Source organism: Barbus barbus, assembly GCF_936440315.1.
Source record: "Barbus barbus genome assembly, chromosome: 14".
In the NCBI taxonomy this organism is placed as follows: Eukaryota; Metazoa; Chordata; class Actinopteri; order Cypriniformes; family Cyprinidae; genus Barbus; species Barbus barbus.
Genome location: NC_136742.1, coordinates 30394737 through 30411565, shown reverse-complemented (window position 1 = coordinate 30411565; position 16829 = coordinate 30394737). Strand labels below are relative to the sequence as shown.

Here is a 16829-nt window from a genome sequence, read left to right as displayed (position 1 = left end):
AATTGCTTAAATCACCTTTCTTTCCCATTCTGACATTCAGTTTGGAGTTCAGGAGATTGTCTTGACCAGGACCACACCCCTAAATGCATTGAAGCAACTGCCATGTGATTGGTTGATTAGATAATTGCATTAATGAGAAATTGAACAGGTGTTCCTAATAATCCTTTAGGTGAGTGTATATTACAAAATAGATTTTTACATGTTCTTTAGAAAATGAAAGTGGTGTTTGCTCATGCAAAATTAAATATAAATATATACTAAAAACTATACATATACTTCAGTTTTAGGTAACAATAACAACACTGGTTCTGAGCAGATTGTAATGCGTTGCTATGCACATGCTTAGACATTGTGCTGGTTGCCAGGGTGTTGCTATGCAACTGCTGAAGTGTTTTTTTATCATGTTGCTGGTTGGATTTTTGCTCATATACAAATACAGTATGAAAACTGTGATGCTCATGTGATGCATCTGTTTTTCTTGAGCAACCATCAGCTTTATAAACACTAAATGAGTCATTCAAAATCTTTTAATTTTTGTGGTTTATTTCCAAACCCCACATTACAAAATAACAGTGTTGTGAACTCTGACATTTAAAGAGAGCTCTTGGCTTACAGGAAGACACTTTACCAAAGCAGGTCATGCAAAAACAGTGTGGAAGGCCTCCAGCGTCGTAGCACCTTTGTGGGAAAATAATACATTTAAAAAAAGAAAATTAAACGCTTTTTTCTTTCTTTTTTTTTAAGTCAGTGCAAAAATATAAACAATGCATAGAAATCCATTAGCAAATGTCTACCGTCTGCTGAGCGCACCCAGAGAGTTTTGGCCCTTGAAATCCTGGAGCCGGATTCAGGTGGTCCGGGTCGCGCTCGTACAAGCACAGTGTGACAGAAGTGACATTAAACCAGTGTTTGAAAGTAAAAATACACTTTGCATCAGCTGAACATGAATGGAACAGAATATGTACATAGCATACCGCGGTAAATTTACACGAAAGCTTAAAAGATTCAAAATGTGCTTTGCATTCAGTTTTTATCATCCAACATTTTCATTTAATGATAGATCTTAGGAGGTCGATAAGGAAGCCCGTTTGTGCCACGGAATAAAATCATAAAAAGGTAATTGTGACTTTTTATCTCACAATTCAGACTTTTTTTCTCTTCAATTCTGAGAAAAAAAGCTATAAACTCAGAATTCAGACCTTTTTTCTCACAGTTCTGTTTCTCTGTAGTAAAAAGGTAACTGTGACTTTTTACCTTACAAGTCTAACTTTTTTCTCATAGTTTTTAGGGAAAAAAAGATCAGAATTGCAAGATATAAACTCAGATTTACAAGAAAAGAGTTGTGAGATAAAATTTCTAATTTTCTTACAGTTCTGAGAAAAATCAGATATAAACTCGCAATTCTAAGAAAAAAAAGTCCGAATTGCAAGACTATAAACTTTCTCAGAATTCTGAGTTTATATCTTGCAACTTTTTTTAATTCCACCATGGAATAAAAAATTAAAAAAAGGTAACTGTGACTTATGTATTCTGAGAAAAAGAAGATAGATAACTTAGAATTGCAGGAAATAAACTCACAATTCTGCTTTTTGTTTCTGTCTGTGAATACAAAAAAGCCTAATTTAAAAAGGTAACTTAGGCCTAATTTTAGCTTCTTTTCTTGCAGTTCTGAGTTTATATATTGAAATTCTGACTGTGAAATAAAAAGCCGCAAATCCTGTGGCCAAAAAATTAAAAAAGCTTCCATATATTGAAGCTGCAATAAATACTAAGAAAGAGAAAAAAGTGAACAAGTAGGTTGTTTTCTGATATTGGCACAATATCTGATCTACTGCTTTGAATATAATAATTTTTAATAATTTCGAATGACCTGATCAGTAGCGAGTTTGAATAATAAGTGTGCTGGTTGGGTTTTTATAATAATAATAAAGTCTGATTTTACTGATTGTAAGGATCTCTTAACTATTTTAAGTCGTTTGCTTTGCCAAATTTTCAATACTTATAGCTATATATATTTATAAATTACAAATATAGGGATACAATTTCACTGAAACCATTCAAGGTCAAATTTCTAGTTGCTTTTCTAAGAGCACTACTTGTTTTAGTTCAATAAAAGCAGTAATATGCAAGTTTTCAAAATCGAACGGCCAAAGTGCAGGAGGTTTGTGTAAAGCTGAAAAACTAAAATGTCTTATTTAGAAAAACCCTTATTTGTGAAGATTGACAGAGTCCAGGTGAGGAATAGTAAACTGTCCTCTTGTACACTTTGCATTTGAACATTTAGACGAGCCCAGAGTTTTGATATTTCACAGCGTTTCAGTTCTGTTATGAGACAAAAGAACATACCGTGTGATTTAAAACGACACCTAACCACGACAAAAATCCACCTTTTGACTCTTCAAACACACAGAAACACAGAAAAGTCTGTTCGTGCTCCGGTTTAAAGCCGTTACCTTTTCACACAATCACAAAAAATGAGTTAAGGCACCAATAGAGGCACGATTCTTACGTGTGCGCAAAAAGCTGAACTTCACAAGCATCCATCCATCTTTCTGGCCAGTTTGAGGTCGAACCGTTAAACACAGTGAAGCCCAAAAACATTCAAGCGTAATATACGTTAGATACCGATCCCATTCACACAAACACACACTTACAGAAGCAGACCGAATGTGCAACGCTGACCAAACTAACATGAAAACGGTCAATGCAAACAAATAAAACAGCTCGTTAATTCTCAAGCAAATGATTTAAGCTATATTTCAATGATAATATAATAGTAATATAGTTTCGTTTTCATCTTGTCGTAATCATGCAATGGGTTATTTTTTAAGGGACATTCAAATGAGGTTTGTTCTGATTGTCAGCGATACTAAAGACATAAATACACAAACAAGCGTCTGAACATACACACTACCAGCCAAACCTTTTACAACAGTAAGATTTGTCATGTTTTTATAAAGAAGTCTCTTCTGCTCACCAAGCCTGCATTTATTTGATCCAAAATACAGTAAAATTGTGAAATATTTTTACTATTTAAATGAACTGCTTTCTTATTTCAATATATTTTAAAATGTCATTTATTTCTGTGATGCAAAGCTGAATTTTAGTAAAAATATTTGACTGTTATGCTGTACTTTGGATCAAATAAATGCAGGCTTACTGAACAGAAGAGACTTCTTTAATAGTAAATCTTTGACTGGTAGTGTACAAAGCTGGTTTTAAATGTCATTAATCAATGCCTAAACGTAAGAAAAACACAAAAGTACGCGACTAACCAGGTGGACCGAAAGTCTCGCTCTCGTTATGTACACATCACGCACCCGGCTGCTTTCCACACAGACGTTATTGCACAGTGAAGCCACCTTAGGTGTATAAAAATAGAGTAAGTACATTGAAACGAGTGAAATCCAGCCTCCTCTGGGGGCTTTAGCCAGCACCAGCGGCCAAGAGCCGTCGTATGACCGCAGCACAGTGTTTGGCTGAATCCGACGGGATCCGACGGGTTTTCCTCATGCGTGTCTCATCCAAAGATCAAGGATATTCCGTCTGGAAAGGAGCCGCTATACGACGGTCTCGAGGCCGGTGAGTTTGGGCGTGAGTATGCGTGGAGTGATGCCGTTGTTCAGGTCTTCCTCGAACTCTAAAAGCTGGCCCATGAAGTTGAGGTTGGGCGAGATGATGGGCCGCCGGGCCTTGACGAACTTGTAGGCGTCTGTCATGGTCATCCAGGTGTGTTTCATCAGGTAGGCGATGACAATGGTGGCGGAGCGTGACACGCCGGCCTGGCAGTGAATGAGGAGCCCCCGGCCGGCCTGGTGCGCCTCTTCTGCGGACGGGAAAAACAGACAACTTCAGCAAAAAAATGTCCCGATCATCAACATTTCTCTGAAGACTTTCCGTTACCAAAGCATTTGTTAAATCCCTAATGTCCCTGCTCTCAAAAAAGTCATTTTTTCCCTAAATCAGGTTGAATCTCAAAGAAATGGCTGCATAAATCAATCAATAAATTACTATAATTATTTGGTTATAATTATTATTGTTATCAATTATAAATATTACAACAGTAATTTATATAATTTATTATGGCTTTTATATATATATATAAATAAATATATATAACATTTTAATTATTATTATGGCATTATGGAATTAATTTATAGTATAGATTATTTATGTATTACATTGTATATATTACACAAATTGTAATTATAATTTAATATTTTTTATATTAATTAGCTATTACAGTAATACTTTATATAATTTATTCGGTATTATTATTATTATCATCATTATTCATATTAAATATTTTAATTATAATTATGTAATTATTAACATATAACTTATAACATATATAATTCATTAAATAATTTAATATATAAACGAATTATAGTTATGTAATCATTATTCGTTATATAATTTACAATACATAAAATTTTTATAATAATTTATATAACATTTTGTATGATTTATTATGTGTCGGTAGGAAATATCAGTTTGTATTTCCAAACATTCATTTAGCCATTAATTGTAATAATCCAGTGAGAGTTTTGCCACAGTTCTTCTGGATTGAGTCTCAGTTTGTTCTGATTCTTCATGTCACTCCAGACAGACTGATGATGATGATCAGATCTCTGTGTGGAGCACAAACATCTCACTGGATTATCACAATTCATTAATTTACAAAAAATGAATGTTTGTAAATGTAAACTGATATTTCCTTCTGACACACTACAGCAAAAGATAGAAATAACTGACTTAACACCATTTTCTTTAGCTGCTGAAAACACTAGAGTTCTAATCATTTTGGCCACCACTATGTATTATTTATTAAAACTCATAATTTGTTTAATTACACATTATATTTATAATATTTATTCATTATTATAATTATATTACTATATTATATAATATTTTACAATATATCGTTTATTACTATGTATATATTATTTATTTATTATGGATATGTATACACACACACACACGCATACATACACATGCATAATAAATAAATAAATAAATAAATAAATACAATTTTTTGCTGAAGTAAACTGAAGCCTGTTTCTCTTTCAGCAAAACTGTTTTCCTCCTGGTTTTGCAGTTGAAATACTCTTGAGAGGTTTTCCGTCTACAGAGCTCTGCTGTCGTACCGATGAACTCGAAGGCCTCCTCGAAATACTGCCGCAGGTTCTGCTTGTTGCTGTCGGTGGCGGGTAAGCGCTTGTACTTGAACAGGCCGAGCTCGTAGTGGTAGAGCGGCAGGTGCGTGGTGACGTTCAGGATGAAGCCGATGTCCATGTGCTGCATGAGCTCCAGGTCCTGAGCGTCCCGCTCGTTGCCCAGGTACAGGAAGGGGAGGATGGACGTCAGCTCTGCGTTCTCGATGTCCGGCGTGGAGGGCAGGGAATGAGGTAGCGCCCCCGACAGACCCACCGCAGGACCACCATCCTGTCCTTCCTCCAGGTGAAGAGAGTGCTCGCACAGATCATCGTGGCTCTGTCGGAAACCAGCGAGGCCTCCTACGAAACATTCATTAAAAACAATCAATCGATCGCAACTAAACATCACAAATAAAGCATGAAGCTTGACACTTAATATGTGACCCTGGACCACAAAAGCAGTCATAAGGGTCAATTTTTTGAAATTGAGATTTATGCATCATCTGAAAGCTGAATACATGAGCTTTTGTTAGGATAGGGCAATATTTGGATACAACTGGAATCTGAGTGTGTAAAATAATCAAAATATTGAGAAAATCGCCTTTAAAGTTGTCCAAATGAAGTTCTTAGAAATGCGTATTACTAATCTAATATTAAGTTTTGATGTATTTACGGTAGGAAATTGACAAAATATTTTCATGGAACATGATCTTTACTTAATATCCTAATGATTTTTGGCATAAAAGAAAAATGTATAATGTTGACCCATACAATGTATTGTTGGCTATTGCTACAAATATACCCCAGAGACTTAAGACTGGTTTTGTGCTCCAGGGACACATATAATAATGTTTTAATGAAACTTTTTGTCAGTAATGTATTTTTAATGTGCAGTAGCAGTTGTTCATAATAGTCCAGGCTGTTGCATGCTCATTTGTCTCATCATAAGAGACGTGGCCTGTTTTTGAGGTCAGGTGACACACACTGAAGGATTTGCATGTAATTTGCATTTCAGGTTGAATAATTTCCACATCGCGTAACAGATCTGTCTTATTTGCATGCAGAATGATTAATAGTGTATCCTGAGATCAGTCAGAGCTTATCACATACTTTATTAGGTCATAAATTCAATTTAAGAAACATGGCAAAAAATATATATTTAATAAAAATATACGTAATACAATTTTAAGATATTTCTCAAATATTTTTATTGATATAATTAATTATAACACTATAAAATATATTGTATTATTACTATATAATACAACATTATATATTATTATATAATTAAGTATTATACATTTGTATAATGATGTTCTATATTATTATATAATCTAATTTCCATTTTATAATCTAATCTCCATAATGAATGAACAAATTATTTAGAATATTACAATATAAAATAAAATACCATGTTATATATTATTATACTAGATGTTATAATAATTTTTCTTGATTCCCATTTTATAATATAATAAAATCTCCATAGCTCACATACTTCCATCCAACGCAATGATTGATTAAAACATTAATAATTATGGTATAATAATACATTGCATATTATTATATTATAGTATTGTAAATTATAATTTGTATGTTTTACAATATAATCTAAACTTCCATTTTATAATAGAATATCCATAATTAAAAATGTTCATTATAATATTGCTATATAATATAAAAAACAACATTATTTATTATTTTAGGTCATATAAATTATAATTAGCATGTTGTATAAAATAATATCATCTCCATAATTTACATTTAAGCATTTAGCAGATGCTTTTATCTAAAGTAATAATTAATTAAAACATTAATAATTATAACATGATATTACAAAACACAACATTATATAACATTATATCAGGTGTTATTTTTTTATATAATATAATCTCCATTTTCAAAATGATGTTATGAGCTTTCATATGTTTACAGAATAGTCTGTTAAACCTCTATCAACACCTGAGGCCTGGAGCAAACAGCAGCTGTAACACCGACGACAAAGAACAAGCCATCAGCAAACACGCAAACACCCTTATAATAAATGTTTAACTTGTCATACTGGACATCTGCGCTTCCCCATACAGGGTGTGAAGTTATAGTCCGTTAAATTTCAGTTAGTCAAATGTGAAACCTGTAGCACCTGTTAACCTGCCTCTCATTCACAAGTGATGAAGAAACCTGACATCATGCAGCTCACTGTACTGAGTGAATTTAGTTTATCACACACTGGAAAGCACGTTAGACACGTGTTCATTTACAGAAACCCATTCACACTGTTTCTAAAAGACTCACATTGAAAAGAACTCAAATCTAGGTTTCTCTGAAAAGCTGTTGCTTTCAACTTTGGATGTTTGGGATTAAGTCATTGTTGCACTTTTTTTGAAACCACCTGTTTTTCCTCAGCATAAACATAAAAATGATACTACATTGTATTTATTTAATTTATTTATCTTTATTATCAAGGCTTTGGCAATTGCATATAGTTTAAAATATGATGTTTGTTTTATGTACTTGAGTACATATATATATACTACTTGGCATATAACCAAAGCAAAGTGTGCATTTTGTGTTAAAACTGAATAAAAGGTTGATTGAAAAAAGCTATTGCTGAAATCTTTCAAAACGAGAAATGTAGCATTGCATCAGTGTCTCAGCAATGGATGCTCTGCAGTGAATGGGTGCCGTCAGAATGAGAGTCTGATAAAAGCATCACAATAATCCACACCACTCCAGTCCATCAGTTAACGTCTTTAGAAAACAAAAGCTGAAACAAATCCATCATCAAGATGTTTTAACTAAAATACAAGTTCATAATCTATAATAACGCTTCCTCCAGTGAAAAAGTGATCTGGTCTGAATCAGGAGTGAAATCTGCACAGATCAAGCACCGTTTACAAGCCAAAACAGATATATGTGTGTGGATTCTGATGAAGAGACAACAGGAGATGGACTTTTTCACGTCATGCATCTTTTGGCTTCACAAGATGTTAATTGAAAAGAAAAGGACATGACATGTGGCCAAGTATGGTGTCCCATTCTCCATTTCACCCTTCCACCCTTCAACTACAGCCGTGAGTAGTGAACACACACACACACACACACACACACTACAATCCCTGCCGATAACAAGACTTGAACCCGTGACCTTTGGGTTGCAAGTCCCTTTGATGGACTGGAATGGTGTGGATTACTTGTGGATTATTGTGATGTTTTTATCAGCTCTCATTCTGACGGCACCCATTCACTGCAGAGCATCCATTGCTGAGACACTGATGCAGACACATTTCTACAAACCTGATGAAGAAACAAACTCATCTACATCTTTGATGCCCTGGGTGTGAGTATTTTTTCAGCAGATTTTAATTTTTTGGTGACTAATTCCTTTAATCTCAAAGAGCAATAGTTAAAATTCAACAGTGCCAAATGTCTGCATGGATACAGTACTGCGTTACACAAGCGACATTTGGTGGCTCAGATGTTCTCAAAGTCTGCCGTGCTCACAAACTGGCGAACGTCAAATGATGCATGCAAGGACTAGAAACAGCAAAGTTGCATCAGACTGAGATCTTTTCTTCATTTTTAAAGATTAAGACCTCATACGCAAATTTCCAAGATCCTCCTGATTGATGGAGGAATGAATAAATGCGTGGCCTTTCCTGCAGAGCTCCATGAGATTGAGGGCAATATTGACTCTGAGGAGATTCAGAAGCACAGCGGGTCTGCAGTCTGAACAGCTTTTATCTGCAAGAGCCCTGATACGCTCACTAACACACACACACACACACACACACACACACACAGCGTATGAGAATTACAGAGACGTCTGATTAGCATCGCATATACCCTTCCAGGAGAAAACAGTCCCAGAATGCAATTCAAGCTCAGTGAAGCAATTCATTCAAGAGAAATGGTGATTCACTCAGTATTTTAAAAAAGACCATTTTACCATATTATTAATATAAAATGCAACATTATATATTATTAGGTATCATAAATTATAATTAGTATAATTATATCTTATCATTTTACATTTTTTACTTTCCATTTAATTACATAATATAAATAATCTCCATAATTAATTATAACATTATTATTATATAATATCACTATATAAATTATTATTTAATTATTAAGTTTTAAATAAAATATTATCATATTATTATGTAATATAAATTAGGTATTATAAATTATAATTAGTATAACTTATATAATTTTATAATATATTATAATCTCCATTTAATAATAATTAATTATAACATCATTAATTATAATACAATATTACTATATAATATAAAATACAACATTACATTTTATTCAATTAAATACTTTATATTATAATTAGCACAATTATATTTTATACATTACCATTTTATAATATATACAATCTCCATAATTACAGAATTATTAATAATAAAAAGTATAATTAAATTTTATATTTTTATAATATGATATAAAAAACATTATTATAATATAATATTACTTAATTAATAAAACAAATCTGAAATATAAGCTTTCATTAAGTAAAACAACTGAAAGTAAATTGTAAAATACAGTGCCCTCAGTAAGTATTGGAACAGTAAAGATATTGCTCTGGAGATTGACTTGGGCAATATAACACTTTCCATTTCTTTGCTCTTATAAATTCCTTGACTGAACTGGCAGGGTGTTTTGGGTCATTGTCCTGATGCAATATGAAGCACTTCCCAATGAATCTGGTGGCATTTTCTTGAATATTGGTAGGCAAGATGGTTTTGTACCCTTTGTGGCGGGAGGAGCCAACGACAGACACAGTGGGCGTGGCGTCAAGCCTCGGAGAGGTTTTTATTAAACAATATATTAAAATAAAGTGTCCAAAAGGGGAAAAGTGTCCAAAATAAACAGGGATCTGGTGTCCTCGTCGTGCTGCGGGGCTGTGCAGGAGGGCAGTGTTCAGGAGGGAAGGGTCCAGGGAAGGGGCGGAGTCCGGTGGCCGCACGCGCTCCCCTCTCGGGGCCGGGAGCGAGTGGCGGCGGCGTCTCTTGCGCGGCTTCGTCCATCTTCGGAAATCCCGGCGCTTCTGGGGGATTCGGCGGCCCGGCATCCTGGCCCGTCAGCCGCCTAACGGGTGCGGCAGTCCTCCTCGACGCTCCCTTCCTGGACCCACGAGGACACCAGCGTGCATGCACGGGGGAGAGACCGGTCTCCCGAGGAGAGGCGCGTTCGGCATTTAACGGCGGCGGTGATGAGGCTCTATTCACGTCAGGTGCGCCTCATCACACGCCGCCAGCCCTGGCTGTTTCAGCGCCCCTCCTCTCTCACACACCCACTCCTGTCGGGAGCCTGGTGAAGGGCGGCGAATACGGGACGGGGTGGTGATGATGGACAGGGGGGAGGCAGCCGACTCGTCACACCTTCCAAATTCATTCTGCTGCTGTCATCATACATTAAGTCATCAGTAAAGTTGAGAGGGCCTGTTCCAGAGACAGCCATGACACCACCTCCACCATGCTTTACAGATGAGGCTGTATGCTTGGGATCATTGCAGTTCCCTTTTTTTCTCCACATTTTTGCTTTCCCATCACTTAGATAAAGGTTCATCTTTGTGCTTTTTTGCAAACTCTAATCTTGCCTTTCTATTTTTGGTGCTGGTCAGAGGTTTGCATCTTGCTGTGTAGCATCTGTAATTCTGTGTCAAAGTCTCCTGAGGACAGTAGATTGTCAGAGCATCACCCCAGCTTTCTGGAAGTTGTTTTTACAGACATGTCTTTTAGGATTCATTTTCACAGCTTTTATGATTTGTCTGTCATCAGCTACTGTTGTTTTCTCAGCCGATCAGGTCGTTGTTGGTTGCTGGTGTCGCTGGTGGTTTCCAAACTCTTGATTTCTCCATGCCCTTTGTTTTTGCTAGAGCTCTAACCGACTTCCTCTTTTCTTTTAGCATCCAAATTGCTTTCTTTTCTCTCAAAGTCAGTTCCCTCGTCTTCATCCTGGTTTGTGTGTCATCATTGAATACAAGATTCAGAATACAGAAGTAATGTATATAACTGATACGACACATTCCCTGCTTTTAATATCTGAAGAATTAATGCAACAGGACACAGCTGATCACTTAGAAAGACCTGAGAGGCAACTGTCCCAATACTTATGCTCACATCAGATAGAGGGATGAAACTCTAAAAGTGCTGAACTTCTTAGCTGGTAAAACATCTATGTGTTGAATCACCCAATAATAAAATGTGACATTCTGTAGTTGTGTCTCATATTCATCTTTTAATCATATTTGTAAATGTCTTGACTCCACAGCCAACAGAGCAATATCTTTACTGTTCCAATACTTTCGGAGGGCACTGTAGTTACAAATAATTTTGACCTCGACTGTACATATAATATTCATTTTCCAAGTTGAGTACTGTATCAGTAGCTTAACAACATGCTAACACCAAACTCTATAGAAATCAATAGTGAGTGGAGTTTCCACACATTGTGTGAGGAGAGCTACAGGTAAATGCATAAGCCACATTTTCATGTTGTAGCCTATGAAGAGCATTCCAAACCAATTATGAGATTCCATTTCAGGCTGCTGCGTTAGAACTAGACAGCAAGGCAGCTCACTAGAATTTGGAACAAAGCCCTAATGTGTGCGTACGCTGACATATCGGCTCCGTTCCAAAACCTAGTGTGCTGACTTACTGTCTGCACTCCTAAAGCAGCAGCCTAACTGTGGGATTATCTCATATGCAACACATATGTGACCCTGGAGCACAAAACCAGTCATAAGTAGAACAGGTATATTTGTAGCAATAGCCAACAATACATTGCATGGGTCAAAATTATAAATTTTTCCAAAACAAGATAACTTCGAAGGCATAATGTTGGAAAAGAACACATGTATGATGCCTATGTTTTGGAGCAGATGCGTGCAGTGGATGTCAGCTGACAGACGCGCTCTGCCCTCGTCCCTCGACTCTTCACGCCAGCCAAACAAGGCAAAAGATGGCAACAGACTCGCGCACTGCTAGAATAGAGCTGGCTCTTCACCGTCAGCTGCTGCCAGGGGCCGCAGGAGCTCAGGCACGCGGAGACACATGGCCATCGCAGAGAGAGGTCAGCTGAGCGGAGCTGGACGTGCCTGCATGCATAAACAACCTAAAGCTTTCAACGACCTGAAGTCAGATCAACCGGAGACGTAACACAACTACTGAACTGTCCGGCTAGTTTGTTCGGTCACACCACACAGTCCTACTGTTCTAGTCTCATAGTATTCATTTGACAGTTGCTGAATCAGTTTATTACAAATTATACAATTAAACAAAAGTGCAATGCCTTACAAGTCTCTTCTGCTCACCAAGGCAATAAAATTGTGAAAAAAGCTGTATTTTCAGCATCATAACTACAGTCTTCAGTGTCACATGATCCTTCAGGAATCATTCTAATATACTGATTTACTGCTCAAGAAACATTTCTGATTATCATCAGTGTCGAAAACAGTTGTGCTGCTTCATATTTTTGTGGAAAACGAGATAGATTTTATTTTTCAGGATTTTTTGATGAACATTTATTTGAAATAGAAATCTTTTGTAACATTATAAATATCTTTACTGTCACGTTTGATCAATTTTATGCGTCCTCGTCCTTTTGTAACATTTTAAATGTCAGAAAAAGTCTTTACTGTCACTTTGTTGCCATCCTTGGGTTGCTGTATAAAAGTATTAATTTCATTCAAAAAAAGACTGGCCCCAAACTTTTGAGTACAATAACGACTAAAAGATTATATTATATAAATATTTATATATATATTATATAAAAATTTGATTATATTGTTAGAAAGAATTTTATGGGGAAGATATACAATTACAACTTCTGTGGGGTGTGAAAGAAAAGCAAAGTAACTAGAAGTGTAACTAATTACTGTTGCAAGAAAGTAATAAGTAAAGTAATAATATTACTTTTGAAAGGAGTAACTGGTTATGAGGAATATATTACATTTTTTGCGCAACTAGCCCAAAACTGTTCACAACACACATCAAAAAAGCCCAGGATTACACTACAAGTTTCAGAAAGTGAAAATCTCATACGGTTACTCAAATGCAACGGTCTGAAAAACTCCAAGCAGACACACGTCTGAGAGGGTGGCTTCATCTTTGAAAGTACAGACTGATGTTTGAGAAGTAATTCAGATCATACGCCAACGAAACAAAAAGTAGGCGTTGAGTAACGAGTCATTTCTAGAAATGAATAATTCAGCTAGTTCTATTTCTGCAGGACTCAAATGACTGTTGGTGAAATTAAAAAGGCAGCACAAACGTTAGGACAGAGGATTCACAAAACAGGAGATAAGAATGACAACCACTAGGCTATTTTCTGCTTATTTTCTAATTTATGAGTAAAGTATTTACATCTAAATAAATGCTTATTATGAAAAATATTTGAGAAAATCTTAATTTTTTCATGAACTGCATATACACTCTTGAAAATAAAGGTTCTTGATTGCATCGATGGTTCCATGAAGAACCTTTAACGTCCATGGAACCTTTCAGTTCCACAAAAGGTTCTTTATAGTGAGAAAAAGTGTTTTTTAGAATTTAGCTTACAAATTTTTTTGACTTATTTTCTTATGAAGATTTTTGTGAATCCGGCCCCCCAGGACTCTCAATGTTGGATGAAAAGAGCATTTGACTGCTTCCATGAAGAACCTTTAACATCCGATCCATGGAACCTTTTTCAATCCACAAAAGGTTCTTCACAGTGAAAAAAGCTTCTTTAGATCATCAAAATGTCTTTCGAACTATGAAAACGGTTCTTTTAAGAAAAATAAAAAACCCTTTCGGAACCTTGTACTGAACAGAATTTATCTCACAAAACTTTTTCCATTCCACTTTATAGTTAAAAACAGGTTCTTTAGATTATTCAAATGTTCTTCACACCAAGAAAAATATGGTTCTGTTCACTGAAAAGGTTCTTTGGAGAACCAAAAATGGAAGAAAAAGCAGTCAATCGATTCCTTGAAGAACCTTTAACATCCATGGAAATTTCCCATTCCACAAAAGATTCTTCAGATTTTAAAAAAATGTTCTTTAAGTAAGAAAAAAAAAACTTTTGGAACCTTTATTTTAAACATTCATTTTAGAATGTCTCTTTAGGTAACACTTTATTTCGATAGTCCACTTTAGACATTCTACTAACAGTAAGTAACTTTGCAACTACATGTCAACTAGCAGTCATTAGAGTATTAGTAGACTGTCTGCTTAATATCTTCTAACACTTTATTTTGATGGGTCCACAACATACAACATACTGACTATGAAAAAATTTGCAAGCATAACTTATTCTACTGACCCTAAACCTACCCTAACAGTCTACTCTGAGAGTTAGTAGATATGTAGCTGCAAATTAATGAGAATTAGTTGACATGTAGTTGACATGTAGTTACAAAGTTACTTATAGTTAGTAGAATGTCTAAAGTGTACTATCAAAATAAAGAGTAACCTCTCTTTTTTCTTAGAAGATTCTAAACGTTGGAAGAAAAAGCATTCGATTGACTGCAAGCCCATTCATTTCCAAAGCTTCACTCTCAAAAGCAGGCCTACCTTTAAGAACGATGGGGTCCTTTCCTTCCCTCCGCAGCGACTCCAGAACCACATGCAGAGGCTGAGACGGCGTTAGCCGGCTCGGGTCCACCGTGCTTTCGTCGTACACCACCAGCTCTTTGGAAAAAATCCCCTTGAAGGAGTCCTTGCTCTGCCGGCAGGAGATGAGGTCCAGGACAGTGATCTTTCCCTGCTGGAGCCGTCGGCGGCTGATCTTGTCCGAGCAGTTGATGTGTACGGCGCCTCGGATGTGGCTCTTGTTAAACTCCATGAAGGGCCGGCAGTCGATGATGACGGGCACCGGCCCCACCGGGTGGCCCAGCGGGCAATGCGTCAGCTTCTTGGCCAGTTCGTTGGGGTGGATGACACGCATGCCGCCCCTGCTCAGGCCGGAGGTGAGACTGGGAGCGCTGTAGGCCTCCGTGGGGACACCATAGCCCACTCCGGAGTTCAGGTTAGGGCTGCTGGCGCTGACCTGGCCATCCTTCTCGTAGGTGCTCACCGTGCAACAGCTGGCACTGCTGCATCCACACGTCAGCGAGCGCGTGGAGCCGCTGGACGAGGGCATATACGCCTGGATCTTCACCACGGTGGTGCTGCTGATGACCGTCGACTGACCGGCGGTGCCCACGGTGGCTTCCAGGTAGCTGGTGTCCAGGCGGAGTCGGAGTTCCTGAGGTCGTATAGGCCTTGGCAGCGCCACCACAATTCTGTCGTCTAGAGGAGAAGGAGGCATGGAGAGACCACAGAGGGCTGGCACACCACGGAGAACTCAGATGTCCGCTCGGTCGCAAGCTGGTCACTGAGAAACACACGAGAATCAGAGATGGATTTAAAAATGAAGGTTGTTTGCGCAGGGATGCCATTGAAGAAAAAAATTTGTTACCCATGTCCAGAACATTATAAAAATCTAAAGCTAGGTGTTTCCCAACCAAGCTCTTTGGAAGCACACCAACACTACATATTTTCGAATTGTGTTAAATAAATAAATAAATAAATATATTAATTAATTAAAAATTGTTAGAAAATTATTTTAAAACATTAAATTTTATATTTTAATTTTATAATAATCATTTTATTTTTTATAAAAAATAACTTTAAAATCATTTAAAAATTTAATTAAAATAATAAAATTTAATTAAAATAAAACATTTTGGAGGTAAAAAATAAAATAGTCATTAAAAATAGGGGAACGCTAACCTAAAGAACCTGTTTCCATTATGAAGAATAGAAAGATTCCATGGATGTTCTTCATGGAAGCAATAAAGAAGCTTTATTTTTAAGTCTGTAGCGTTGTCAAACGGATAGTCTGTTCTCACACAGGCCCGGACCCAACCTGCAGGGGCTTCACACTCATTTTTAGGGGAACCTGCAGAATGGCTTTCAGCTGAGAGCACTACAGTCAAATCAGCCGAAATATTCAGCCAGCAAATGTGCTAGTGTCACTAGAACTTTCAGACCAAGATGTGTTTGGATTTGCATGGAAATCTATCTGATAGATTCCTATAGGCTCTGATCACAGGAGCGAATTGCTGACCCCATTAAATTCAAAAGAGCACACAGCAGCCCATTCCCAAACACAGCATGTGGACGTGCTGGGAATAAAATATGGAAAGGTTCTGCATCTGAGGCTAGACATCATCATTATTTCATGCGGTGACAATGCATGCAATTTACAGATGGTTTGCTTTGCACAGCACAGACTCTGTCAGGATCACAACTTGAGACTCACACATGACTGATGACAGCCATGCATGGAAATCAAGTTTGATTTGTGACAAAATAGCATCTGCATTAAATGTGTTCTTATTTCCTGGAATGAAACACATCCTATAGATCTATATGGGGTGGGACTGCTCAGCAATCCCGTGCAATTACTAAACAACTCCAAACAGTTCAACATGTTCTTCTTACTTACATGCGAGTGGCGTTTATCAGCAGTGTCTTCCTTCCGCTGCTTATCGATCAGTATGAGCCGCTCAGCCGGTCCCGGCGCTGGAGCCCCGCAGCATTTTCCTCCCGTCCTGCTTTGCTCTCTCTTCACTGATGGAGTTGGAGTTTGTAGCGGCTCCGCACTAGTATCACTTCAGACTGACGTGCGCCT

General features: G+C 36.9%; 1 protein-coding gene across 1 annotated transcript; it reads right to left on the bottom strand.

Moving 5' to 3' along the window:
• Positions 1-535: 535 nt before the first annotated feature.
• LOC306880514 (dual specificity protein phosphatase 10-like) lies at positions 536-16829 on the bottom strand. Its single transcript, XM_079434073.1, has 4 exons — positions 16644-16829; positions 14726-15527; positions 5148-5516; positions 536-3826 (listed from the first exon to the last, which is right to left on the bottom strand). Exons 2-4 carry the CDS (start codon positions 15459-15461, stop codon positions 3561-3563), a joined length of 1371 nt encoding a protein of 456 aa, XP_079290199.1. The 5' UTR covers positions 15462-15527; positions 16644-16829; the 3' UTR covers positions 536-3560.

Excerpts from the sequence above, each read along its gene's own strand:
- LOC306880514 (XM_079434073.1), bottom strand. The coding sequence starts at position 15,461 with ATGCCTCCTTCTCCTCTAGACGACAGAATTGTGGTGGCGCTGCCAAGG. Across the intron at positions 5,517-14,725 it reads GGACCCCATCGTTCTTAAAG|GAGGCCTCGCTGGTTTCCGA; the intron begins GTAGGCCTGCTT and ends AATGTTTCGTAG. Across the intron at positions 3,827-5,147 it reads GGAGGCCTTCGAGTTCATCG|AAGAGGCGCACCAGGCCGGC; the intron begins GTACGACAGCAG and ends TCCCGTCCGCAG.